At 43.0% G+C, this 27,596-nt stretch overlaps 1 protein-coding gene across 1 annotated transcript in view; it reads left to right on the top strand.

The window, feature by feature from the left end:
* LOC127583868 (A-kinase anchor protein 13-like) overlaps positions 1-27,596 on the top strand; it is a 407,302-nt gene that overhangs the window by 260,447 nt on the left and 119,259 nt on the right. The window contains 2 exon segments of the mRNA XM_052040262.1: positions 2,585-2,718; positions 19,951-20,324. Coding sequence (XP_051896222.1) covers positions 2,585-2,718; positions 19,951-20,324 — 508 coding nt within the window.

Below are 27,596 nucleotides of genomic sequence, written 5' to 3'. Positions count from 1 at the left end.
CTGTCTAGGCTTCAGCTTGAAGCCCAGAAAAAGTTTTTCCCAGTGGCTGTGAATGGTCTGAGCACCCACCCCCTCCCAGGAAGGTGCAAGATGCCCTGGGGAAATTAAAGGTTCATGAAGCCACCAATTTGTTTGGATGCCTCTGTCTGTCTGTCTTGTTAAAGATTGGTTGTGTTGAAAATGCTGCTAACCAAAGATACTGACTTCATTCCAAACAAGTACAGTTGCCAAAATGTATAATTCTGCCTACTGCATCTTATAATTCGAGTTAAGGAGAAACAATTGTTTTTAAATTAAAGCTGAGGTGAACAGAGGCAAATGGATCACACCCCCGTCCTTTTAAGTTGTCAGATGTAAATGCTAACTTTTATTTGAATTCCTGATTTGGACCAGATATTTTTGGGAGGAAAAATTATTTTTCCTTCCTCCCTCACCCCAAAGAAATTGATGTTAATTATTCACAATGTGTCCTGTGAGTTGTGAATGTCTTAAGATGGTAGAGAATGTCTATATGCATTTCCAATTGTGTTTTAATTCACCTGATGTCCTTTGTTTAGTTTAATCCTCTGTATCTGCGTCTGCTCCACCTTGCACAGTGGCGCTGCAGTTGCTGCCTCACGGCTCCAGGGATATGGATTCAGTCTTGACCTTGATTGCTGTCTATGCACTTTCTCTCAGTGACTGTGTTGATTTCCTGTGGGTGCCCTGGTTTCCTCCCACAGCCCACAAACCTGCTGGTAGGTTAATTGGCAACAGTAAATTTCCCCTTAGTGTAGGTAAGTGGCAAAAGGATCATGATGGGCATGTGTGTAGGAGAGAATAAGTTGCAAGGGTACAGCGGAACGAGGAGGGGATGAGAATAATGTGATGCTCCCCAGGTGCTGGCATGTACTCAATGAGCCAAATGGCCTCCTGTGCCATAAAATGAGAACCTGCATTCTAACATATATGTACCGTACTTTCTGGATAAATGTTTTCCGTAGAAAATTAATTGCATTTAAATTTAATTTTAGCATCTCTGATCAATATCAATATGCATTTTTTATCTATTGAGCACTGGTTATTTGATCTATTTTCTTTTCAGTATTTCTAGCACTTTGCATAGGGAAGTAACTACAGTTGCTATTGTGATGGCTCTATTTGAGTTGTCATATTTTTGAAACATTAGAATCAGAATCAGGTTTATTATCACTGACGCGTTGTGAAATTTGTTGTTTTGCGGCAGCAGTACAGTGCAAGACATAAAAATTACCATAAGTTACTAAAAATAAATAAATAGTGCGAAAGAGGAACAACGAGGTACAGTTCATGGGTTCATGCACTGTTCAGAAATCTGATGGCGGACGGGAAGAAACTGAAATGTTGAGTGTGGGTCTTCAGACTTCTGTACCTTGCCTCTGATGGTAGTAATGAGAAGAGGGCATGTCCTGGATGGTCACCTTTGGGTCACCTGTTTGGGGTTTTTGGTGTTCTGGGGAGCAGAGAGCTATCTTCCTGTGGCAAACATCATCAGTATCTTTTAATCCTGAAGCTGTTCCTTGATTGGAACTTCGGAATCCCAGGTTTCAATGCTGATTCATCATCTTGGGCATGGAGAGCAGTGGAGAAGCAATTCAATTTCACCCTTCTGCAGTTACCAGAGCACTGAGAATCACACCCGGCCAAATTCAGAGCTGATTCAGAGTCCTGTTTCCTGTTGTATTACACAGCTGGGTAGTGTTCTTCCTTGAGGCAGTGAGTGCATTATCCAAACAAGCTGAATGTAATAAGAGGCTCACACTGCCAGACCATTGGAGCACATTTTCCACAGCTAGGTGACCAAGCTTCCTTTGTAACTTGACAAGAGGTAGCTCTCCCATTTTTTTTACACAGAAAGTGGTAGGTGTGTGGAACGCACTGCTGACAGAGGTTGTGGGGGCAGATACATTAGGGACATTTACGAGACTCTTAGATAGACACATGAATGATAGAGAAATGGAGGGCTATTTTGGGGGGGGGAAGGGTTAGATAGATCTTAGAGCAGGATAAAATGTCGGCACAACAATGTGGGCTGAAGGGCCTGTACTGTGCTGTGGTGTTCTATGTCTATGTCTAAAATGCTGGAAACACTCAGCAGATCAGGCAGCATCTGTTGAAAGAAATACAGGTAATATTTTGGGTCAAGAACTCTTCACCAGAACTATCTGGGTGATATTTGTTCCTCAGTAACTCCCTTGCACAAATAAATAGTTATTTTTTTTAATCACATTATCAAACTGGCTGCTTAATTTCCTACATTACCACAGTGACTCCATTAAATGTCGCTGGGGCACAATAAATGCAGGCCCTGTGTACTCGTTCTTCTGTCGGTTTTGCACTAGCTTTGTCACTCCCCGTTGATGTTGCTGCACAGTGCATTGACCAAAATGAGGCACGGTCCATGATCTGTCAGGGTAGTCCTATTGTTGGTGATGGACCATGGTGCCTTTGCTGTTCACTTCCTTGATGTTTAGAACAGAGCATTTGAAAGTTTGCCTTAAAGTTGGTTCACATTATCAGACATGGGGATCAATTCCGAACTTTAATGCTGACATTTTTATTTCAGAATGTGGCCCATTATCTAATCCATCACTGGCTGTTGAGTGTAGTTCATCAATGCCGGTGGCTGGAGAGCCTCTATGTCACTCCGATCAACAGATCAGCATCGAGACTGTGGAAACAGAAGATCTGCTCACAAAGGTAGAGAGAAATCTCCTTTTCCTGTTAATATTCCTTCTGGTTGATTTTTTTTTTGTCTAAGAGGGCAGTAACTTAATTGGTTTTGCTTGGAACACATCCCAATATGGCACAGATTACATTTCCCTTTCTCATATCCTAAAGTGTTCACTGTTGCCTATGTAGTGTTCCACAGATTCAAGGAGCCTTCTAATGCTTTACCATTATGTGAGGTTGCAGATAATCACTACCGAGTTGCACAAACCATCGCTATTGAATCTGATTTCATTTTATTTCTCTCATTTCTTGTCTCCCCTATTCATTCTGGGGATGTGGACATCACTAGCGACGCCTGCATTTATTATTCATCGCTAATTGCCCCAGGACTAGCAGTTAAAAGTCAGCCTTGGTGGTTGTGGAGTCACGGGCCAGGCAGGACAAGGATAGCACGTTTCCCCTGTAGGACAATAGTGAGCTCGATGGGTTTTTGCAACAGTCTGATGGCTCTTGGTTGTCATTAGCAAGGCTATTTTCCAGCTTTGTTTAGTTACTTGACTTTTAGTTCCCTGCTGCCATAGTGGGATACAATCTCGTGTCCCTGGAGCAATGGTCCAGACCTCCACCTATTAATTCAACAACTGAACTACTATCCTACAGCACCCCTGATACTTGCATATTGCACCCATTCCAACATAGTTACCAGGAATAGGGACCATGGGTGAGATTTATTCTACCTGGCTGAGGTCTTTTTGGTGCAAAATTATATCACTTGTATTTTCCCAAGTAAGATCAGTTGGACTTTGTGGAGGTGAAGACCGAACCTTGGAGTTTCTGGTTGGCATGGGGTGGTGCTGTGCTATTAAATATATTTACCCCTCAGCTTTAGGGGTGGCTTGTCAACATTGTGGTTGTAGCAAAGCAAATTGCAGAATGCCATTGAGCTGAATCCCAGCCTGGACTTCTCATTCAATGCTTCCATCTTGCTGTTCGTTCCTGTGCAAGACAAAGAAATGTAGTTTTGTACATGACAGATACTTGCTTTCTCATCTCCTGCGTGTCCCAATCCAACAGTGGCTTGAATTGTCAATGTCGTGAGCTCTGACATTTCCAACCCACTCTCCATTCTTAAGTCCTGTATTGTAACTCCTTAACCAAGCTTTTCAGTGGTAACTTGTCCAAACCTCTAACACGATTGTTCTTATGTATGGCATGATCTGTCTGGATGGCACGTAAACAAAAGCTTTTCACTGTATCTCAGTACATGTGACAATAGTAAAGCAATACATTACAAGGTGCCTCTGCCAAATTTTGTTTGAAAACACCTTAAGGCCTTTTACTACTGTGAGGGTGCCATGTAAATTTATGTCCTTGTAACAACAAGTTAGCTCTTTGATCTCTAGGGCAGTTCCATGAGCAGTGGGAACATGTAGGTAGGCGTGATCATCATCTCCCTTGCCCACCACAATGACTCGATGACCAGCTTCATCCCTGTCCCTTTGGCCACTTGATACTTGATGATTGTAACAAAGTGCAGATGGTGGCTGTCCTCATAAGTGCACAAATGAAGTTTTGGATAATCTTGCACTCAAAGCATTCCTCTTCTCCTGGGTGTCAGTATTCCCAAGGTGACCTTTAGCAGAAGCAAGCACCTTGCCTGTCAATTCTGTCTGTACAACGTTAAACCCCAAATAGAACATAGAACATACAACACAGAACAGGCCCTTCAGCCCACAATCTTGTGCCGACATAGCTTTTCCCTCCTACCTACAGAATGCCCATATCCCTCCATCTTCCTCTCATTCATGTGCCCATCCAAGCCCATCTTAAAAACCCCGAATAAATTTGCCTCCGCCACCGTATCAGGCAACGCATTCCAGGCATCCACCACTCTCTCAGTAAAAAAAACATACCCCTCGCATCTGTTCTGAACCTACCCCCTCTCACCTTAAATGCATGCTCTCTGGTATTGGATCTCTCAGTAATGGAGAGAGAAATGATGTATAAATAATTGAAACTCCTATCCCAAGAGAGAGAATCCACCCTGTAGATGGAAGAAAAATAGAGCATGGTTTGTGGGGTGATGGAGTGGTGAAGGTCATTTGCACAATAATGCATGATGATCAAATTAGTTTTGCAACAGAAGAAAGGTATGTCCTCATTTTTATTGTTGAGAGGAAAATTTGACCCAGAACGTAGCCCTTTCCCTGGTCTCACATATTTAGCCCACTCCATATTTAGTGAACGCCAGCTTGCCATTCTAATCATGTTTCTTAACATCTGTAGAATCCTATTGCTTCATTCCTTTCTGAAAAATTCAGTGGACTTATATATAAAAAAAATTCAAGTTTGGTGTCATCAACCTCTTTCATTTTAGTCTTTATGACACACTGTGCAGTACACCTTGGCCCTTCAATTTGATTTCTGAATGAATAAATAACGTAACTTAACCAAATTTGAAAACGCAGCGAGTGTTTCTCCATCAAGAAAGCACTCAATTTATTCTCTGCTTGATGCTGCAAGCTATTTGTGGTCTGTTGGTATTGGTTTATTATTGTCACTTGTACCGAGGTACAGTGAAAAATTTGTCTTACAAGCCGATCTTACAGGTCAATTCATTACACAGTGCAGTTACATCAAGTTAGTACAGAGTGCATTGATGTAGTACAGTTAAAAAAATAACAGTACAGAGTAAAGTGTCACAGCTACAGAGAAAGTGCAGTGGATGGGTGGAATTAGTGGCCATTTCCACTTTCTTACATTTTTCATTATTGTGGGGTTGTTTTTTCCACAAGTTGCAGCAATGAACTCTGTCCTCTTCACAATTAAATTAAATCATTAAAATTTTTTTGTCTGTCTTCTGGTTTGCTTCCAGAGATCAGGATTTTTGGAACGTCATTGGGCTTAGGGTGTGGTTGAAATATGAAATGGAAGAAATGATTGCTCGCCAATGTAAAGCTAGGTAGCAAATGGTTTGGTTTCCTGATGATATCATCTTTGTTTTACACTAGACTTTCCCTGGTTCTGCATCCTTCCACTTTGTATAGGATATGGCATTTACGCAAAAGTTTGGGCCTGGCCCACCCACATCAATCAGCGAGAGAATGAATTCTTTTCATGAACTAGTTGGCAAGTGGACACAGGGAGTTCCAATATGGTGTGCGACTTCCCAGTGATTTGTTGATGTTCTACCATTGGGAAATCACTGAGCAGAGGTCAGGTACTCTGTACAGGGTTTTGCTGTTTATGTTTGAGAATTAAACTCATGACATCAATCAACAGAAGTGCGACTGAAATTGAGACTCTGAACTTAGGAGAGAGGCACAAGTTCTTCGGTATGAATTCTATGAACCGTGATTGTCACAGATGTAATTGTAAAGTCATGTCATATAGTATGCACAATGTGGAAAAGTTATTTGTTAACAAAAGGCACATTTTGAGTGATTTGTTTGAGACAAATTAAATATTTGTATCCAAAGTCCACAAGCTGCTAACTGTATAATATGCTCAGTAAAGTTTCGGTTGCCTTCAAACAGAGATTTGATTTAACATTCAGGTAGAGAATTTTAAGCCTGTTTTCTAGAAGTAAAATGTTTAGAAGCTGCTCATGCACCAACTATGGGCCTTGTGACTCTGCGTTCAAAGTGAAGGTTGCTTAGTTTCAAGTTCTTTTGCTTCTTGTCTAATCTTTGTTGTCTGAATTTAACCAGCTGAAAAATGTGTGAAGATATATTCTTGATGCGTTTTTACATTTTCATTAACTATCTTGGTTTGGCAAGGTGTTCTACGATATCCACAGAAGGAAAATAAGTATTTTTAGTTTGCATTCCCATGGCACTGTTTGGGTAAAAGCAGGGGGCTGTGCTGTTGTCTTGGTGAAATTCTTTCCTCTGTCAGTTCTCGCAGAGAAAGCAGATTAACTGGTCGTTCATTTAATTGCTGTTTGGAGGAATTTGCTGGCACGTTTCCCTACGATATAACAGTATAAATGCATTCCAAAAAGTAGCTGATCCAGAAAAGTGAACATAAATGGAAGAATTATTGTCCTTATGCTGCCTTAATCTATGCATTTAGCCTTTTTCATGTTGCTGAAGGTTGACAGAATGTTGTGAGAAGAAATTGTGTTAATTACAGTTATGGGTACATTAAAGAAGTGTTCAAAAGCATAACGAAAGCACTTTGGCTAAAATCCAGAGATCACTGCTTTAATAACCTATTTATGTTATACCTCCTGTCACCGGTGAAGGGCTGGGACGTGTAGCATCAGGTGGGCTTGAAGCTTGGATCTAATACCCGGCTCCCAGCCATTAAAGAACATTTTCATTGCTTATTCCCCCACCACCACATATCCATCCCCTTCTGCCTCTTCAAATCCTCCTTAAAATACACCTCATAGACCAAGTAGTTTTTTTTTGAGTATCCCCTCCCAAAGTCAACATTGTTTCAGGCATTGTTTGATTACTCCTCTCCGAAGTACCTTAGGAGGTTTATTGACATTTCAGTGTCTTTATAAAGATGATTTGTTGTTAACAAGCCATACAGAAAACCTCATTATAGGGAGGATGTGAAAGCTTTAGAGAGGGTGCAGGGGAGATTTACCAGGATGCTGCCTGGATTGGAGAGCATGTCTTATGAGGATAGGTTGAGTGAGCTGGGGCTTTTCTCTTTGGAGAGAAGGAGGATGAGAGGTGACTTGATAGAGGTGTACAAGATGATAAGAGACATAAATCGAGTGGATAGTCAGAGACCTTTTCCCCAGGGCGACAATGGCTAACACGAGGGAGCATAATTTTAAGGTGATTGGAGGAAGGTATAAGGGGGATGTCAGGGGTAAGTTTTTTACACAGAGTGGTGGGTGCGTGGAAACCACTGCCTGCAGAGGTTGTGGGGGCAGATACATTAGGGGCATTTAAGAGTCTCTTAAATAGACACATGAATGATAGAGAAATGGGGAGCTATGTGTGAGGGAAGGGTTAGATAGATCTTAGAGCAGGATAAAATGTCGGCACAACATTGTGGGCCGAAGCGCCTGTACTGTTCTGTAGTGTTCTATGTTCTAAAACCAATGAATATGTTGCTCAGCCAATGAATATGCAGTTGAGGTAGCACAGCAGTTAGTTCTGTTACCTCACATCTTCAGGGATCCAGGTTCAATTCTGACCTCGGGTACTGTTTGTGTGGAGTTTGCACATTCTCCCTGTCACTGTGTAGGCTTTTTTTGGGTTGTCTGGTTTCTTCCCATGTCCTGAAGACATGCTGATAGGTTAACTGAATACTGTACTTACCTCTGGTTGCAGGTAAGTGGCAAAAGACTTAAAAAGAAAGTTTACAGGTATGTTGCAGGTACACAGGGAAAATGATTGGAGTGGGACTAATGTGGTTGCTTTTTTTTGGAGTCCCAAAACCCTTCTGTATCTCCATATTCCCAAATTCTGGACCCTTGTTCATCACTGAATTCAATTGTTCCACCAATGGTGGTTGAGGTCTCAGCGAACAAAGCCTAAGTTTCCAAATTCTTCACCTGAACCTTTTTCCCTCCCTTTTCTCCTTTAATATGTTCCTCAAAAAATCACCACTTTGGCCAAGTTCTTGCCCTAGAGCCCTTTCTAGGAGGAGTGAGGGGGATCAGCACCAACCATTTTTGATAACATTCTGTGAAGCAACCTGAGCCTTTTATTATATTAAAGGAGCTGTATAAATGGCAGAGTTGAAAAACAGAATGATTACACATCTCCCTTTCTTTCAGATGACTGCTAGTGTCTGAACTAATGAATTGATTTAGAAAAAAGCCACATCTTATTCAAGTTTATGGCTGCTATTTATTTCACAAGTCTCACCTTTCCTATCATAACACAGATGGAGACCATTTGGTCTGGCAGATCCGTGCCAACTCCCTAAAGAACAATCCCATCAATCCCATTCTCTTTCTTATTTTTCTTGTATCCTTTCAACTTATTTTTTTTTCACATACCCATCAACTTTTTAAAAATTCTTTTGCCACTTACCTACTTACCTACACTAAGGGGTTAGTACAGCAGCCAATTCAGGATGTGTTAGGGCTGGAGGAGATTAGAGAGAGACAGGGAGGGGGAGGGGTATGTCTGTGGTATATCTTGTAAGCAAATAGTGCTGCTTAATTATTTTTTACATTTTCTTATGGTATTGGTTTATTATTGTCACATGTACCGAGGTACAGTGAAAAAACTTTTGTTTGCGTGCCATCCAGATCATGCCATACATATTAGATCGAGGTAGTAAAAGAAAAACAGAACTCAGAATACAAAATAAGATTTCTTTATTAGTCACATGTACATCGAAACACACAGTGAAATGCATCTTTTATGTAGTGTTCTGGGGGTAGCCCGCAAGTGTCGCCACGCTTCCGGCGCCAACATAGCATGCCCACAACTTCCTAACCCGTACGTCTTTGGAATGTGGGAGGAAACCAGAGCACACGGAGGAAACCCACGCAGACAAGGGGAGAACGTACAAACTCCTTACAGACAGCGGCCAGAATTGAACCCTGAATGCTGGCGCTGTAATAGCGTTACGCTAACTGCTGCACTACTGTGTTGCAGTTACAGAGAAAGTGCAGTGCAGGTAGATAAATAAAGTGCAAAGGCCATGATGACGTAGACTGGGAGTTCAAGAGTTCATCTTTTAGCGTACAAAAGATCTGCTCAAGAGTCTGATAACAGTGGGATAGAAGCTGTCCTTGAGTCTGGTAATATGTGCTCTTGGGCTTTTGCATCCTCTGCCCAACAGGAGAGGGGAGAAGAGGGAGGGGGCCTTGATTATATTAGCTGTTTTCCCAAGGCAGCGGGAATTGCAGATGGAGTTAATGGAGGGGAGGTTTCCTTGTCACAGAGAAGGAGGCCATTTGCCCCTTTAAGTCTATGGTGGTTCTCAGGAATCCTACAGATTGTATTTTCCCCTACTCATTGCCCTCGACCTATTCTCTCATGTGTGGCAGTCAACTTGGGCCTGATTCTTCTTCAAAATTGGCAGTCATAAGTTGCCCCAAGCCTACCAATCACCACGTCTTTGGGATTATGGGAGGAAGTCGGAGTAGCTGGGGAAACCCACGTGGTCATGGGGAGAGCATGCAAACTCTGCATAGGCAGCAACTGAGGTCAGGATTGAACCTGGGTCACTGGGGCTGTGGAGTGCCACTCTGCCACACATCTAATCTTCACCTCTCCTGAAGTGTGCTCCAGAAATCTTTCTTTGTGAGGTGCCTTTTGAAAATATCAGACACTGAATCACAGCACTATAGTTAAATTGTGGAATTTGAGTTGGTGAGTTTGTTTTTTAAAAATCCTTTTTTTTTGGTAATGAACAGAAGAAGAAGCAACAGTTGAACAGCCTGACTGCTCTCATGTGGAAACCCTCTGTAAGGCTAAAGCAAAGCTTTTCCTGAAAGCATTGGATAGATTAGCAATGCAGATGTCGAGTTGGCTGTCGTCTCAGAAAACTACCACAGTACTAACTAGAAATATCTCAGACACAGCAGTTCCACAATCTGTTCCTTGACTCCATTAGTGGCAGATTTTAAATTCTGTTCCTTATTTTCGATCTCTTTTTGTTGTGGGAGTTGACCAGTTGAAAATCAGAAGCTCATTGGGCTTGCGATTACCTTTCTGAGGAGGAATGCAGCCACACGGTGGTGTAGCGGTTAGCATAACGCTTTACAGTGCCAGCGACCTGGTTCAATTCCAGCTGCTGTCTTTAAGGAGCTTGTGCATTCTCTCCATGTGTCTGTGTGGGTTCCCTTGGGTGCTCCGGTTTCTTCCCACATTCCAAAGACATACAGGTTAGGAAGTTGTGGGCGTGCTATGTTGGTGCCAGAAGCGTGGCGACACTTGCGGGCTGCCCCCAGAACACTCCATGCAAAAGGTGTATTTCACTGTGTGTTTTGATGTACATGTGACTAAGAAAGATATCTTATCTTCTAATGCTGAGGGAAATGAGTTCCTTCAGTGCAATATAATACTGAGCAAAATCGTATAGAAGCTGGAAGTCTGACTTAACAAGATAATGTTGGAAATAGTGGGTTAGGAGGAAGGGAGAAAATGTTTCAGCTCAATGACCTTTTATCACAATTAGTCTCTACAGTACTATAATTCCAGGACAACACTGTGGTCCAGCCATTAGTGCTGCTTTCTGACAGCTCCAGCGACCCGCGTTCGACGATGGCCTCGGGTGCTGTCTGTGTGGAGTTTGCGTGTTCACTCTGTGACTGCAGTGGTTTCCTCCCCTGGGTGCTCCAGTTCCTTCCCATGTCCCTAAGGTTAATTGGCTGCTGTAAATTATCCTTCAGTGTACGTTGATGGCAAAAGAGAAATTGATATGGCATGCAAGAGAGAGAATAAGTTGCAGTGGTACAGAGAAATAAGGAGGGGAATGGAACTAATAGGGTTGCTCCTAGAGGAGCCAGCAAGGGCTAAATAGTTACCTTCTGTGCCATTATAAATATAAAACATTGCCTGCTAATGATAATCATCTCATTCTTCCTTCCCCCCCCTTGCCCCTGCCTTCCATCTCGGGAAATAATTTCTTTGCATAGAGCTTATTGAATCCATTTCCATTTCAAGCAGCTCAGTCAGACCTACTCTTGAGGTGAATAGTAGGCAGTTTTGGCTTCCCTGCCTTCCCCAAGTACGGCAAGAACTTGAGCGAGAGATTGAGTCATGTCTGCTGATCATGCACTAGCTTCCCATTGGGGTTGCTTTGTACCATTTACGACTTCTCCTTCAGCAAGAGTAGCTAACCATCGCTTCCTCACACAAAGGGGCAAAAGGTGAAGTGAGAAAGATAGCAAAACAGCACTAAGTGGAGCCACGCTGACTGCAGTCAGTGGTTTCAAAGGAAACACCAGTATTCAGCTGCTCCCAGGAAACCAAGTCCCAGAGACCCAAGAATTTACTGAATGGCCGAGGTAGACACCTCTGTTTCCTCCGCTCTGTCTCCTCTGCTCCGTCTTCTCTGCTGTTTTGGAGGTCAGCAGCAGAGCTCGATCACTCGGGGATTCCCCAACATCCCCGCCTGACAGACTTGGTGTTCGAGCAGCTAACCCCATTGATTTAAATGGCAATTCCTGCCTTGAAGATTAGGTGCGAGAAATTAGGTAAGATGAGCTCATTCTCCATTTTTTTTTACTTTAATGTCTTTAGTTATCATTTTGCATTTTAGAAGTGAATTGCTTTCAACACTTCAAAATTAAAATACTTCCAATAATTAAATGTTATCTGAATGTCAGAGACACTTAGAAACTGAGCCTCGACAGTATTGAGAGGAGGCAAGGAGAGTCCTAGAGAAATACGGGATGGAGACAGGCTTTTCAGCCCAGTGAGTCCACGCTAACCATCAAACACACATGGGTTTACACTGATCCTATCCTAACACATATTCCCATCAACTCCCTCTCCAAATCCTGCTATTGATCTATATACTAGAGGCAGTTCACAGTGACCAATTAACCTACCAACCCGTGTATTTTTGGGAGGTAGCAGGAAACCCACATTGTCATAGAGAGAACCTGCAAACTCCATACAGGCAGCACCAGAGGCCAGGATTGAACCTGAGTCACTGAAGCTGTGAGCCAGTGTCTCTACCATCTGTGCCACTGTGAGGCACTCAGCTGCCCAGGTGTTCTAGGGAGCAGGGCCTCAGAGTGCACCACTTGAGGCCAGATCACTGCTGGGACCTCGTTCTGCCTTGTTGGAAGTCTCACAGGTGTTGGGGGAATCAGCCCTCCACATCTGGCTTGGGTAAGGTACTGAGCCAGTGGGGTTCACAAGCTGCAAGATGAACCCAAGCTCCATTAGACCCAATAGGTGGACGAATTCAGAAGAAAGTCAAAACACTGGGCCTTACCCAGTATGTGGTACGTTGCTTCAGATGAAATTCCAAGTCAACAGAGCAGTTGGAAAATCCAAAGGCAGAGATGTCACCAATGTCAGCAAACACTGACTGGCTTTGAACTGATGCAAGCGCTGAAATGGAAAGCAGTTGCCCTTTTTCCTCCCCCTTCCTTGCCTGCCTTCTAACCAGATGTCGTACTGACATGAAAATTTCACCGATCCTGACCAATGTTTTGTTTTAAAGTACTTGCAAGCAAGCCTTGACTGGGTGTTGTATTGCTACGACCTGACATATCATTACACCAAGCTACAGTGAACATTTAACAATAACTCCCCATAAATAAAAAACAAACAGAAGAGTTTTCTGTTGGTAGAAAAGACATTCATAAACACTGATATGATTGCTTTGCTATAATTGATATAACAGCTGTTCCTGTTCCTGTGGGTTGATTAATTGGAGAGGTATTATTGACATTAATTTGTTGAAAGGTGCACACTAGGTCCATCATCTAATTCTCATTTATTCTTATTATTGGTCCAGCAACTGATCTTTTACATTGGAGTTTTCTGCCCTTGCATCAAGATGCGTTTTAATACCTCTTGATCCTGGAATCATTCGTACCGTTACTTCTGTCCTTCCATTATTCCCACCTCTCCCCAACCAACGACAACTTGCTTTAGGCCATGGACTTCCAAGGCTTTAACTCTGGCAACATTCCAAGAAGTTTCAGCCTCATCAATATTCTGCCCACCTACGACCAACATGCGGAATTGTCTCTTCCATCTCCAGTGCATATAACTAATAGATTTAAGTGTTTTAAAAAAGAAAAAAAAAATTATTTTAATGCTCGCATAATTTTCTCCTGCGTATTTTGGAGCATCCAGCCAGCAACTCATGCTTTTTTGTCCCAAGGGGATCCTAGAGCATTGGAAACCATAGGGATTTCTTTATTTCCCCCCTTAATGAGAGTTTCCATGTTCTTAACGTCAAGATGTATATAAGATGATGAGAGGCATTGATCGTGTGGATAGTCAGAGGATTTTTCCCAGGGCTGAAGTGGTTGCCACAAGAGGACACAGGTTTAAGGTGCTGGGGAGTAGGTACAGAGGAGACGTCAGGGGTAAGTTTTTTACTCAGAGAGTGGTGAGTGGGTGGAATGGGCTGCCAGCAATGGTGGTGGAGGCGGATACAATAGGGTCCTTTAAGAGACTGTTGGATAGGTTCATGGAGATGAGAAAAATAGAGGGCTATGGGTAAGCCTAGTAATTTCTAAGATAGGGACATGTTCGGCACAACTTTGTGGGCCGAAGGGCCTGTATGTGCTGTAGGTTTTCTATGTTTCTTTGTTTCTAAGATAAAATAGGCTGCATTGTGCAATCTCAGAACCTATGATTTGCTTCACCCTTTGTCACTGGATAGCCACGAATATTATTAACATGTTTTTTCACTTCCATGAGCAGTGGGTAAGATTTCCAAACCACAGTTTCCAACTAAGTAATCTGTAGTCTGACATCTTTTAGAACTGAAGGTCTTCCCTCAAGAGAAAGCCACGGGGTGGCGCACAAGTCTCTTCCAATTAGCTATTTTGGCTCAGACCATTGCATCCTGACAGGAAGTTAGAATTGTTGCAGTGAGTCAAAGGGTAAAGGAATCCTGTAGTGTCTGAGCGAAATGGGTAAACTAATCGTATAGCGAATACCATAATACATTGTTACCTTTGACCTGAGGAAGCCATTCTAACTTCCTGTCAAAGCTAAAACAAATGGCCAGTCTTGGGGCAATGGCCAAATTCATGCTAATCCACTGAAAAAAAAAATGTGTTTTTCATATTCTACAACAGCTGAAAGCTAATTTTTTAATCCCTTTTGACAGTTGGGTCTGCTGGTTTTGGCAGGGACTTTAACCAATCACCTTCATTCTGTGTACTTTGCTTTGTATACAAGCCTACACCACTTGTGTCACTAACCAGTATATGGTAGAAGCCAATATAACATTGAGTGTGCTATCTGCTATGTTTTATTAAGGGCTAGGATGAGGCATTGATATTTTAAACCACAAGGTGAAGATTAAAGTGAGACACAAGAGACTACAGATGCTGGAATCTGGAGCTGCTGGTGGCCAGCCATTTTAATTCCACTTCCTATTCCCACACTGACATGTCTGTCCACGGCCTCCTCCACTGCCACATCGAGGCTTAAATGCAACTTAGAGGAACAGCACCTCATATTCCACCTGGGCAGTCTCCAGCCTGGTGGCCTGAATGTTGCATTCTCAAACTTCTGGTAACTGCTCCCCCTCTGGCCCCTTTTCTCTTTTGTGTCCCCTCCTGATCCACCTGGCCCCCATCACTCTATATCTTTCCCCTCCCCCCTCTCCATCTTCCCATCACCCACACACCCCTCCCACTGGTTCCCGTCCCCACCTCCCTCCCTCTATTCCGTGCTCCACTGCCTTCTCCTATCAGATTCCGTCATCTTCAGCCTATCACCTCCCAGCTTCTGACGTCATTTACACTCTTTCCCCCCTCCCTCACCTGCCTATCAACCCCTCACCTGGATCCACCCATCACCTGCCAGCTCTTGCTCCACCTCTTCCCGCCACCTTTTTATACTGGCGGTCTCCCTTCTTTCCAGTCCAGATGAAGGGTCTCAACCCGAAACGCCAACTGTCCGTTCCCCTCCACAGATGTTGCCTGACCCGCTGAGTTCCTCCAGTGCTTCGTGTATTGCAGGTGAAGATTAAATAAGGGAGAGTACTTCAAACTTAAACCGTGGTCAAAACTGAATTTAGGATTGAGCTCCAAGTCATTGCTTCCAGTGATAGCCCCTCAATCAACATAACGGGAAAAGAACAAAATAACACGTCCTTTATTTCATTGCTGTTTGTGGGAACTTGTTGTGTGCAAATTAGTTGCTATATTTCCTACATTACATCAGGGACTTCATTGCAAAAAGGATTTCATCGGCTGTAAGACAGTTCAGGACATTCTGAAAGGGGTGTGAAGGGAGTAGAAATGCAGGATTTTGTTTGATCAACATATGATATTGACTAATAAGATATATGAACAACAACCAATGAAATAATTTGATTGTGTGCCTCAATGGGAAAATTATTCTTTTCCTTTCGGGAGGTTTGAAGAGATGTCAGCTTCATCTGTATTAGAGTGTCCTGCGTTGTTTGAAACTCTTGGGTGTAACCTTTTCCCACAACAGTGTTATTCTGTGTCACCCATCAGTCGCACAGCTATTTCCTCAAGCCCTTTCTGGGCTGTGCTTCAACTCTGAACAATTACTTTCAATAAGTATTATTTTCCTGCTGGTTTATCTCCAGCCCTCCCCCCTTCCATTTGCCTCCTGTCTCTTCCAAGGTTGCTACATCTAAGTGCTGTTTTCAAACACTTTCTTAACCTGCCCCGTCACTTTCAATGAACTGTACACACATCTCTGATCTCTGTTTTTTTTTTAGAATTGTGCCTTTTTTGTAATGCCTTTTCTCATACTTCCTACCGGAACGTAGAACCCAGGAGAACTCCATCATACACATCCCCCCCAGTGTGAAATAAAACATCACCTCCTATTTCCCTGTTACCTAATCAATATTTTATCCAGGCTGCCGCTGTTCCTTTTATTCCCTGGCCTCAATCTTGTTGACGAGCCTATTATGTGGTGCCTGATCAAATCCCATTTGCAAGTCCAGATATATTGCAGTAACCACATTTCCCTCGTCGACCCTCTCTGTTCATCAAAAGACTCTATCAAATTAGTTGTGGTTTGCTTTTAACAAGTCCATGCTGAATCTACACTGCTTCAATTAACTGCTAATTCTGTTCTGAGTTATTGTTTCCCTACCACTGACTCGAAACTGATTGGCCTGTGGTTAATGGGTATCCATGCACTGCTCTTCGAAAAAGGGTGTAATAGTTACAGTTTTCCAGTCCTCAGGCACTGCCCTTAAATCTATAGACTATGGCAGGGTCTGTTCAATTCCTGTCTTCCCTCAGCAACCAATCCAATTTTGGAATTTCATTTGGGCAATATGTAAAGCCCAGCCCCATCTCACCCTTGTCCTGTCCTATTAGCATAGATCTACTAGTCTCCTGCTGACACGGTAATGATGGACTTAATGCCTATTGGTCTTCCAGTTCTCAGGGTTTCATGCACTGGGCACTTGCCCTGTTCAATGTAGATTCATGAACTGAAATGAGACGTTCCTGCATACAACCTGTGCATCACACCTAACCTTCAAGCCCAAATCATGGCTTTGAGTTTTCAGACCTCTTCTCTGTACTGTTGTTTCATTTGTCTTGGTGTCAGCTCTACCTCAAGAGGTAACATTCTCGCCTCTGAAGTGGAAAGTTGCAGGTTTAAGAGACTTGAGCGTAAGAAACCTTGGCTGACGTCCTCTTACGGTACTGAGTGAGCTCTGTTGTGTTACAGATGCTGACTTACCAGTGCGACATTAAATTGAGGTTCCTTTGGTTTTCAGTGGCTGTAGAAGACTCCATGGCACAGTCCTGAAAAATAACAGTTGTTATCCCCAGTTTCCTGGTCAATATTTGTCTCTTAATCAACATGTCTAAATCAAATTATTTGACGTTGCTGTTTTCAGGAGCTTGCATAAACTGGCTTTTGGGTTTCCTACATGACAACTTGAGAAGTATTTTACTGGCTGAAATATCCTTTAGAATGTTCTGATGGGAAAGACCTAATATAAATGGAGTCTGCCAATCCACCTTCCTTTCTAAATGTCCAAAGTCTAGACGATAAGTACCATTATTATCTACCATCTTAGGTGTAACTGTTTTGAGTACTAAAATGGATGACCTCACATTTTTCCACATTGTATTCTATCTACCACTCACTCAGTCTGTTCATATCCCCTTGTAGCCTCTCTATATCCTCCTTTGTACTTACAATCCCACTTAGTTCGGTATCATCAGCAGACTTGGAAAAATGACACAACACACAAAATGCTGGAGCAACTCAGCGGGTCAGGCAGCATCTGTGGAGGGAAGTGCACAGTCGACGTTTGAGACCTTTCATCTGGAAGTATAGCATTTGGTCCACTCAACCAAATCATTGACACAAATCATGAATAGCTTGGCTCCAAGCACCGATCTCTGCCATACCCAACTTGTCACATCCTGCCAATTTGAGAAGGACCCATTTATTTCCACTCTTTGCTTTCTGCCCAATAATCACTTCTCAATCCAAATCAGTCTGTTACTTATGGTGTTACCATCAGTGACTTGAAACCTGTATAAAATGGATATGGACCAACTGTATTGTTTAACAGACTGGATAAGCAGGACAGAATTCCTTCCTTAAAGGGCATTAGAATTTTTTTTTCCCTGAACTATCCAAAAATGTCACGGTTATTGTTACTGATATCAGCTTATTATTTCTGATTAATTTAACTACTTAAATTTAACTTCCCCAGCTGCTGTGGTGAGATTTGAGCTCTTGTCTGCAGATCAAATGGCAAGTCCTCTCAGAGTCATAGAGTTATACAGCATGGAAACAGGCCCTTCGGCCCAACTCATCCATGCTGACCATGATGTCTTCCTGAGCTAGTCCCATTTGCCTGAGTTTGGCCCATATTCCCATAAACCTTTCTTATCCATGTACCTGTCCAAATGTCTTTTAAATGGTGTAATTGTACCCGCCTTTACCACTTCCTCTGGCAGCTTGTTCCATGTACCACCACCCTCTGTGCAGAAAACTTGCCCCTCCAGTCCCCTTTAAATCTTTCCCATCTCACCTTAAACCCAGACCCTCTCGTTTCAGACTCCCATACCCTGGGAAAGAGATTGCAACAGTCCATCTTATCTATGCCCCTCGTGATTTTATAAACCTTCATGAGGTAATTCCTCAGCCTCCTTCGCTCCAAGGAAAACAGTCCCAGCCTATCCAGTCTCTCCTGATAACCCAAGCCTCCCCAGTCCCGGCAACACCTTTGTGAACATCCTCTCGAGCTTAATCACCTCCTTCCCATAGTGTGGCAATCAAAACAGCGCACAGTGTTCCGGGAGCGGTCTCACCAATGTCAACCCGGATAAGTGTGAAGTGATACTCTTCGGGAGGTTGAATTCAAAGGTAGGATACAAGTTTAATGGCAGGACCCTTAGCAGTGTGGAGGAACAGCGGGATCTTGGGGTCCACGTCCATAGATCCCTCAAGGTTGCCACGCAGGTCAGTAGGGTTGTTAAGAAGCCATTTGGCGTGTTGGCCTTCATTAGTCGGGGTATTGAGTTCAAGAGCCGTGAGGTGATGTTGCAGCTCTATAAAACTCTGGTTAGACCACACTTGGAGTATTGTGTTCAGTTCTGGTCACCTCAGTATAGGAAGGATGCGGAAGCTTTAGAGAGGGTGCAGAGGAGATTTATCAGGATGTTGCATGGATTGGGGAGCACGTCTTATGATCATAGATTGAGCAAGTTAGGGCTTTTCTCTTTGGACCAAAGGAGGATGGGAGGTGACTTGATAGAGGTGTAAAAGATGATAAGAGGCATAGATCGAGTGGGCAGTCAGAGACTTTTTCCCAGGGCGACAGTGGCTAACATGAGGGGGCATAATTTTAAGGTGATTGGAGGAAGATATAAAGGGGATGTCAGGGGTAAGTTTTTTTACACAGAGAGTGGTGGGTGTGTGGAACACACTGCCAGCAGAGGTTGTGGAGGCAGATACATTAGGGACATTTAAGAGACTCTTTGACACATGAATGATAGAGAAATAGGGGGCTATGTAGGAGGGAAGGGTTAGATAGATCTTAGAGCAGGATAAAATGTCGGCGCAACATTGTGGGCCGAAGGGCCTGTACTGTGCTGTAGTGTTCTACGTTTTGTGCGGCTTTAACATGATGTCCCATCTCTTGTACCCAGTGCCCCATCGACGAAGACAACATGCCGCTTGCCTTCTTCACCACCCTGTCTACCTGTGAACCACTTTCAGGGAGCTAAGTGCTTGTACTCTTAGGTCTCTCTTTTCTACAACACTGCCCAGGGCCCTGACATTCACTGTATGTCCTGCCCTGGTCTAACTTCCCAAAATGCAGACACTAGTCCATTTTTTGTTTCGCTAGTCCATTTACTTCACCACTGCGCTGTCATACCTTGTGTTCCTTCAGAGTTCAAGTTACTTTATTGTCATTCATCCATGCTGTAAAAACACATGGTGGAACGAAATGTCGTTTCCCCCAGACTCACACAACAGAGGACATAAATAGAACAGAAGACATACAATAAACGCAAACAAAAAACAAAAAACAAAAAAAAAGTGCAAGTACAAACAGTGCAAAAAAATGGTATATACAAAATATAAAAATGCAGTATGGTAAATAGCTCAATGTCAGCAGGAATATGAACCCAGGATTATTCAGTTGTTTCTTTTATTACAGGCAGATGATGAACAGAATGCAGTGTATGAAATCAGTGGAGTAACAACAAGTAGTTCGACCATCGAGGACCCTGAACCCTCCGAGACCCTTGAAGGTGATGTGTTCTTGCTACCCACCACTGCCTTGGAGATGAAGGAGCCCAGCAAGCAGCAGAGCCCCGTGAGCACGGAGGAGATGGGTGGCAGAGGATCGTCCGGGCAATGGGACGGCTGCCCTGTCGTCTGCGAATCGGAGGAGGAGAAGGACAGTGTCGCTGAAGTGCCCACTCGTGCCTCCACCTTCAGGCCGTCCATCAGGTCACTGTCGCCCTTTCGACGGCACAGCTGGGGTCCCGGGAAAAACACAGGCGGTGAAACCGAAATCAACCAGCGGAGGTAGGATGTGAGGAGGGAGGCCTGGGTGTGAGCAAGGGGTAGGGGGTACACATGGTGTCATTCTTGGGCAGAGACTTGTTCAGAAACTGGTTCATAAAGTATAGTCATCCATGCAATGCAGGAGTCATGAGCTAACTAAAGACCATTGGTGAGATAACAGTTAGAGCCATACAGCATGGAAACAGGCCCTTCAACCCACCATGTCTATGCTGACCGTCAATCTTCTATCTATACTAAGCGTAGCAGTTAATGTAACGCTATTACAGCGCCAGCGACCCGGGTTCAATTCCGGCCACTGTCTGTAAGGAGTTTGTACATTCTCCCCGTGTCTGCGTGGGTTTCCTCCGGGTGCTCCAGTTTCCTCCCACATTCCAAAGGTGTACGGGTTAGGAAGTTGTGGGTATGCTATGTAGACGCTGGAAGCATGGCAACACTTGCAGACTGCCCCCAGAACACCCTACGCAAAAGGTGCATTTCACTGTGTGCTTCGATGTACATGTGACTGGTAAAGATATCTTGTTTTATCTAAACCCATTTACCAGCACTTGGTCCGTGGCCTAATATGCCTTGACAATTCAAATGTTTGTCCAGATGCTTCTTAAATATGAGACTACCTGCCTCCACCACCTTCTCAGGCAGTGCGTTCGAGATTGTAACCACTGCATGAAAGAATTTCTTCCATGGTTCCCCTCTAAACCTCTTGCTCCTCACCCTAAACCTATGCCCTCTCCTTTTAGGTATCTCTGCCATGAGGAAAAGTTTCCCACCGCTCTGCATGTACCCCACAAGGTCCTGGTTCTAACTTCGAGACTGTGTCCCATTGTCTCTGACCAGTAGAAATAATTTCCTCCATCCACTTTATCAACCTCTTTTGGGCACTGCTTACAAGACCAGTATTTATTCCACTGAGATGGAGGTTGTGAGCTTGCAGGACAGCTTGAATATAAAGCTACAATACAGTCTGACCCAACCCGAAGTATTTGCAGAATACCCAATAAAAACTTGCAAAGCTGCGCGTGCATTGTTATTGACGAATAAGAGCAAAGACAAGTGGACATACTAAGCAAATTATCCTGCTCTGGTTGAAGAACTGAGCTGGCCTAACCAGACCTACCCTGAACTGAACCCAAATGTTTTGACAAAATATACACCCAACCCAAATGTAACATGTACCATCAGGTCCCACAGGTCGGCAGGCTCTGGGCTGCAGTTCTTCTTGGGAAGCTTCTCCCACCACACTGTTGGGGAGGGAATTTTAAGATTGAAGGGTAGCCACACTGAAGATCAGCAATTGAAGAATGCAAGGCCACTTGCATCAAGTCATACACCACCCTGACTTGGAAATAAAGTCAGGGTGGTGCATGATTTGATGCAAGTGGCCTTGTTTCCATATCTCTTGATGGTAGAGTTTATTGGTGATGGAGAAGTTGGTGAAGCATCAGTAAAGGTTGCGAAGGAAATGTTTAATTAGAACATAGTACAGTACAGCACAATACAGGCCTTTCGACCCGCAATGTTGTGCCGACCTTTAAACCTAGCCTAAAACTATCTAACCCCTTCCTCCCACATATCCCTCTATTTTAAAGTCCTCCATATGCCTATCTAGTAATCTCTTGAATTTGACCAATGTACCTGCCTCCACCACCGCCCCAGGCAGCGCATTTCATGCCCCAACCACTCTCTGGGTAAAAAAAAACCTTCCTCTGATATCTCCATTGAACTTCCCACCCATTACTTAAAAGCCATGCCCTCTTATATTGAGCATTGATGCCCTGGGAAAGAGGTGCTGGCTTAATTCTTGGGAAGGGCGTAGATTATCCATTGGAATGAGTGGATTAAGACTCTGTCCAGCCATCTATCCCAAACTAAACTGTTCCTAGTATTTTTCCTTGAGTATAGAAGTTTAAATATGAAAAGTTCTAATGTTCAAGCCCCTGATAATCCAATAGTCTGTGTAATCTTTGGTTACTATGAAGCAGTTGTGTGCCTGAGTGGCTTCATTGCAAATCTACATTTGAAAACTACTCATTTCAAATCGGTAGGATGTTTAGAATAGTCATAAATGCAAATGAGACAATATTCATAAATTTAATTATTCATTATCATTGCATGATTAATGAGCAAAAGTTGTAAATAATTGATACTAATAACACATTGCAAATTAAAATGAAGATGTAGGTAATTTAAAAAACTATTTGATATGTGACAGATTGACTTATGATTCAGCAACATCTCTTTAATTCTTGTATAACATTAATAGGTGTGTAAATAAGTTGAGTTGCTTCTGTATACCCAAGAAAATATTATATACCCAACAGACATGAGGGGTACGTTTTTCAGTCAGAGAGTGGTGGATGCCTGGAATGAGTTGCCTGATAGGGTGGTGGAGGCAAATTCATTGGGGGCTTTTAAGAGGGGCTTCGATGAGCTCATGAATGAGAGGAAAATAGAGGGATATGGGCATTCTGTAGGTAGGAGGGAATAGCTATGTTGGCACAACATTGTGGGCTGAAGGGCCTGTTCTGTGCTGTACTGTTCTATGTTCTGAAGAAATTGATCTAATTTCAGTGATTGAGTACTCCAGAAAAGGAGATGGAAGTTGTGAATGATAACATTGGATCAATTCATACTACGTCATGAACTGAACTTGTGTTGTCTTCATTAAGGTCAGATATTAAGGCTGTCCGGGCAGCACACGCCTGCTGGGGATGTGGTGGGGGGACGGGGATGGTATTTCCTTAAAAAGGAAAAATGTGAAGTGATCAGACGTCCCAAGTTATGTCGGGAATTGAAAGAGGAAGCATGTATTAAAAAAAACATTCATGTTGGCATGGAGTAATTGCGCTGAATGACACACTACTGCGATTGGCTCATGAAGTATGAGATCACAGCGAAGGAAAGGAAGATGTGCTGTCTGAGATGATTTGGATGAAGGATTCCTGGTTTTATTTAGTTTTATCATTTGCTGATGTTCATTGTTTCTCTTTTTGTTTTGTTTTCTTCCAATCTTTTCAGCCTTTATCATCTCATTCCTTTTCTCTGCTGAATGATTGTTCATTTTCATAATTCATTTTCAGTTCTGTGGGAATACTTGGTGATGTCATAAAGAGGCCGCCAATTCATAGAAGAAGGTAATAGATAAAACAAAACTAATATCTATTTTAACCCAAGTTAATGGATTCTAACATCCTGTTTTCACACATTTGGCCACATCTGCGGTGTTCAAAAATAATCAAAATTTCACAACCTTTCATTTGTTCTGTAAATGTTCTTTCACTGAAGCCTTGTCTCTCGTATGACCATGAGAACTGATCAAAAACTGATTCTTTAAATAGACTTAGTTCTTGCCCCAAACTTGCAGCTGTGGGAATGAAAGCTGATGCCGCAGACAGATGACTGTCAACTGTCCCAGTATGTAACACATGGCTGACTCGTTTAAATCTTTGCCTTTGTGTGCTTGTTACTTAATCTCTGCTGTGGTCATAGCGAAACTTGACACATTTCCTTGATGCTAATTCAGTGACCTCCCCTGGAAGGTTGAGGGGGTGAAGGAGGGACGTTGGTAGGCGTTCATTGTCTTGACTTGTTCATGATGCTCGCTTGGGTGAGATAATCAACAGCTCGCACCCAGCGAACTGCATACCATTTTGGTCTTGATCCTGTTGACTCACCATCATTTACCTCTTCCAAGCCCTTCTGCGTGGTGAGGGGAATTGGAGCAAGTTAAGAGTGAGGAAGCAGAAGATGAAGTCTGTGGTGGGTCCCAAATTCAATATTGTAATGTTACACCCACATAGTTCAGTAATCATGATTATTCATTATGTGCTATCGTTATTCTTTGCTAGTACTTTATTAACAATCTCAGGTGGCATAGTTCTTATTTTGAAACTAATTACAGCCAGATTTTCACATTTCCTGGCATCTGCGTTGTTTAACAAAAGAGCTTGGAGTACATAATGTGCTTCTTTTGGTTTCGTTTTGGAAAATACAGGACAGTATTGTTACGAGATTTGCAATAGTGTGGGATAGTAATTTTAGTCATTTAATATATCAGCTCTTGGTTTCTAGAACAAAATGTAGCTAAATTGGCAACAGCAATCATAATGCCTGCACACTCAATTGTACAGGGCTTGACAGTTCTAAGGTTTTCTCCCCCATTCTGGTACTCTGTACCATTCACTGAGTAGCATAGTTTGTTACGTATGGGCAGGTGCGATGGTGTAGCAGTTAGCATAACGCTATTACAGCACCAGTGACCCAGGTTCAATTCTGGCCACTGTCTGTAAGGAGTTTGTATGTTCTCCCCGTGTCTGCGTGGGTTTCCTCCGGGTGCTCCAGTTTCCTCCCACATTCCAAAGACGTGCGTGTTAGGAAGTTGTGGGCACACTATGTTGGTGCCGGAAGCGTGGCGACACTTGCGGGCTGCCCCCAGAACACTCCACGCAAAAAGATGTATTTCACTGTGTGTTTCAATGTACATGTGACTAATAAAGATATCTTATATAGATATTTTACATATCCACGAACAAATATGATTGGTCAGCAGTCTTGTACAAATCTGCATTTTCAGACTGATGTTCTTAAAGCAAAGTGCATGGTTGACATACTGACAATACATTAAATTTTTTTGCCATAAAAATAAAGCAAATTTTTCAAATAGGTTCTTGAGCATGTTAGTGGTCTTTAAACCAAAAAATAAACTCAAGTGCTACTTTCGGAGTTCTGCCAGTGGTGGTGATGCAAGAACAATTTGACAGGAAGGGTTAAGACATCAACAATACTGGCAGCACACTGTATTCAGTGGAACTTCTTAAACAGCATGTAAAAAGATAACTTGGCAGAGCATTTTTAACCAGCTTGGAAGCTTGAAAAGCCCTAAGTGAACCAACACGAACAATTTTTATTAACCTCGTATCTTGAATGTGGATTAGTGTCATTGCATTAAACCTTGAGCTGAAATTTCCTGAATATGCACTTCTTTCCTCTTGTTGTTTCCTTCCTTATTCTGATCTTTCTCCTCTTATTTCTAGTATGAGTTGGTGTCCTTCTGAGAAGCAACCCTTTGTCACGGGATGTGACATTAGTTGCAGAAGGTATGGACCATACCAGGTGCTGTCCAGAGTGCATAGCTTTCATGTTTGAAACTCGTGCTTCCATCTTTTGAGTTTGAAGTGGAGAGCTGAGGAAATAGATCAAATACATTCTTGGTGCATCTTATCCTGCCAAATTCTGTAAATAAAAGACTAAAACTCAAAACAACCCAGAGGTGCAAATCTATTGGTTCTTGGACAGACAAGAGAAGTATTTCTGAATTAAGTTACATCTGTGCACAATTGCACCTAGAAGAGGGAATTAATTTCAGTTCGTAGTTTTTGTCTTTTTGAACTTGTGAGTCGGGTGGAGGGTGAAAAATTTAATTGAAGCATTTCCCAGATAATGGTAAGATTTGGAGAAACAACACAGAGGAGCTTGTATTCCCATGGGAAAAGCAGTGTTTGGGAGCTAAGCCTTTTCCTTTTTGTGGGGTGAAGGCAGGGAAATGTGAATGAGTTTTGTAGCTGGGGTGCTGAAAGCCCTTATGGTCCCAGCTTTGCTTGATGGCACCACCAATCATTTCCTAGCTAGGGGAAGGAAGCAATGAGGTGATGCTTCTCATGGCCTGCTCTTGGTCAATCCCGGTGGCCCATTGGAACTCACTTCATGATTCAGACTAACCTGGCCATCTTTGCTGCAGTTCAGTGTATTCAGGTGATGTCATAGAGTCATACAGCATGGAAACAGGCCCTTCAGCCCATCTGGTCCATGCTGACCAAGATTCCCATCTAAGCTAGTCCCATTTGCCCGTGTTTGGCCCATCTCCCTTTAAACCTTTCCTTCCATGTATCTATCCAAGTGCCTTTTAAATGTTGTTTAATCTACCTGGCTTGACCACTTCCTCTGGCAGCTTGTTCCATGTACAGAACACCCTCTGGATGAAAAGGTTTTCCCTTGGGATCCTATTAAATCTCTCACCTCTCACCTTTAACCTGCACCTTCTAGGTCTTGATTCCCCAACCCTGGGAAAAAAGGACCATGTGCATTGACCCTATCTATGCCCCTCATGATTTTTTACACCTCTATAAGATCGCCCCTCATGATTTTATACACCTCTATGAGATCACCCCTCATTCTCCTACGCTCCAATGAAAACAGTCCCAACCTGCTCAACTTCTCTCTATAACTCAGTCCCTCCACGTGAAGAAAGACCATGTATTTCCACACACTTAATGACATTGTGATCAACTCCACCAACCCCAACCTCCATCCAATTAAATAATTAAAATTCCATGAATTGAAGACTGAACAAGCAGTGGAATAGATTTCTGGAGCTTTAGGACTTGCTCTGGAACACTTCTTGATTTGTTTCTGAGAGCATCACTGTCACTTACTCATTTTCCTCCCCAAACCTCCCAGAGGTGCAAAGGACTGTGTTTAGAGACATTGATACAAGCGTGGGGAGAGCTTGCCAGATCTTTAAGCAATTGGTTTGTGCTGAGGACTTTTACTGAGCATCCTTGCTCTTCTGTAGCAGGAATGCTTGCTGTTCCTCAGTCAACCTTGACATGTGATGCCTCCCATACATTTTCACATTCGCAACAAAACGATATCTTTATCTGTCCAGTGGCTGTGAGCAGTGGTGAAGATACGCTCGCTGTTAAATGCACGAAAGGTGCTTTTTGAAGCTTCTCCAAGTCCCCCAGTCCACTGAGAGCTTCAGCATTAAATATGCTTTTGTTATTGAACTTGAATTCCTTCAGGTCTCAGGGTAGTGACACAAATCTTGGTACTAATCACCATTCTGTGCTTTTCCCACGCACAAGAAAAGTAAAATATTTTTTCCTAAATCATTCATGATGATTATTTTTCCTCTCTTGCCTGCTTTGCCAAAAGAAACACGACTTTCCTCAGTCGGAGAAGGATGCCAGAAATACAGCAGATCAGTTGGCATCTCGAAGTGAACAAAACAGGCCAGCATCCAGTTGTGGGTCTGAGACTTGTTTGTTAATGCTGTTTTCAGACTCTTTTAGCGGTAGTTAAATCACAACAATATCAACAGCATTTTTGCATCAAAGGACCACTCTGACTACTGTAATATTTATAGATCATAACAGTCTTAGTGTCATATAGCACAGAAACAGGCCCTTCGGCCCACCAATGTCCATGCCAACCATCGTACCTATCTACATTTGGTCCGTAGCCTTCTATGCCTTGGCAGTTTAAGTGCTTACCCAG

The sequence above is a fragment of the Pristis pectinata genome, chromosome 28, assembly GCF_009764475.1.
Source record: "Pristis pectinata isolate sPriPec2 chromosome 28, sPriPec2.1.pri, whole genome shotgun sequence".
Classification (NCBI taxonomy): Eukaryota; Metazoa; Chordata; class Chondrichthyes; order Rhinopristiformes; family Pristidae; genus Pristis; species Pristis pectinata.
This window is presented reverse-complemented; position numbering and strand designations above follow the sequence as displayed.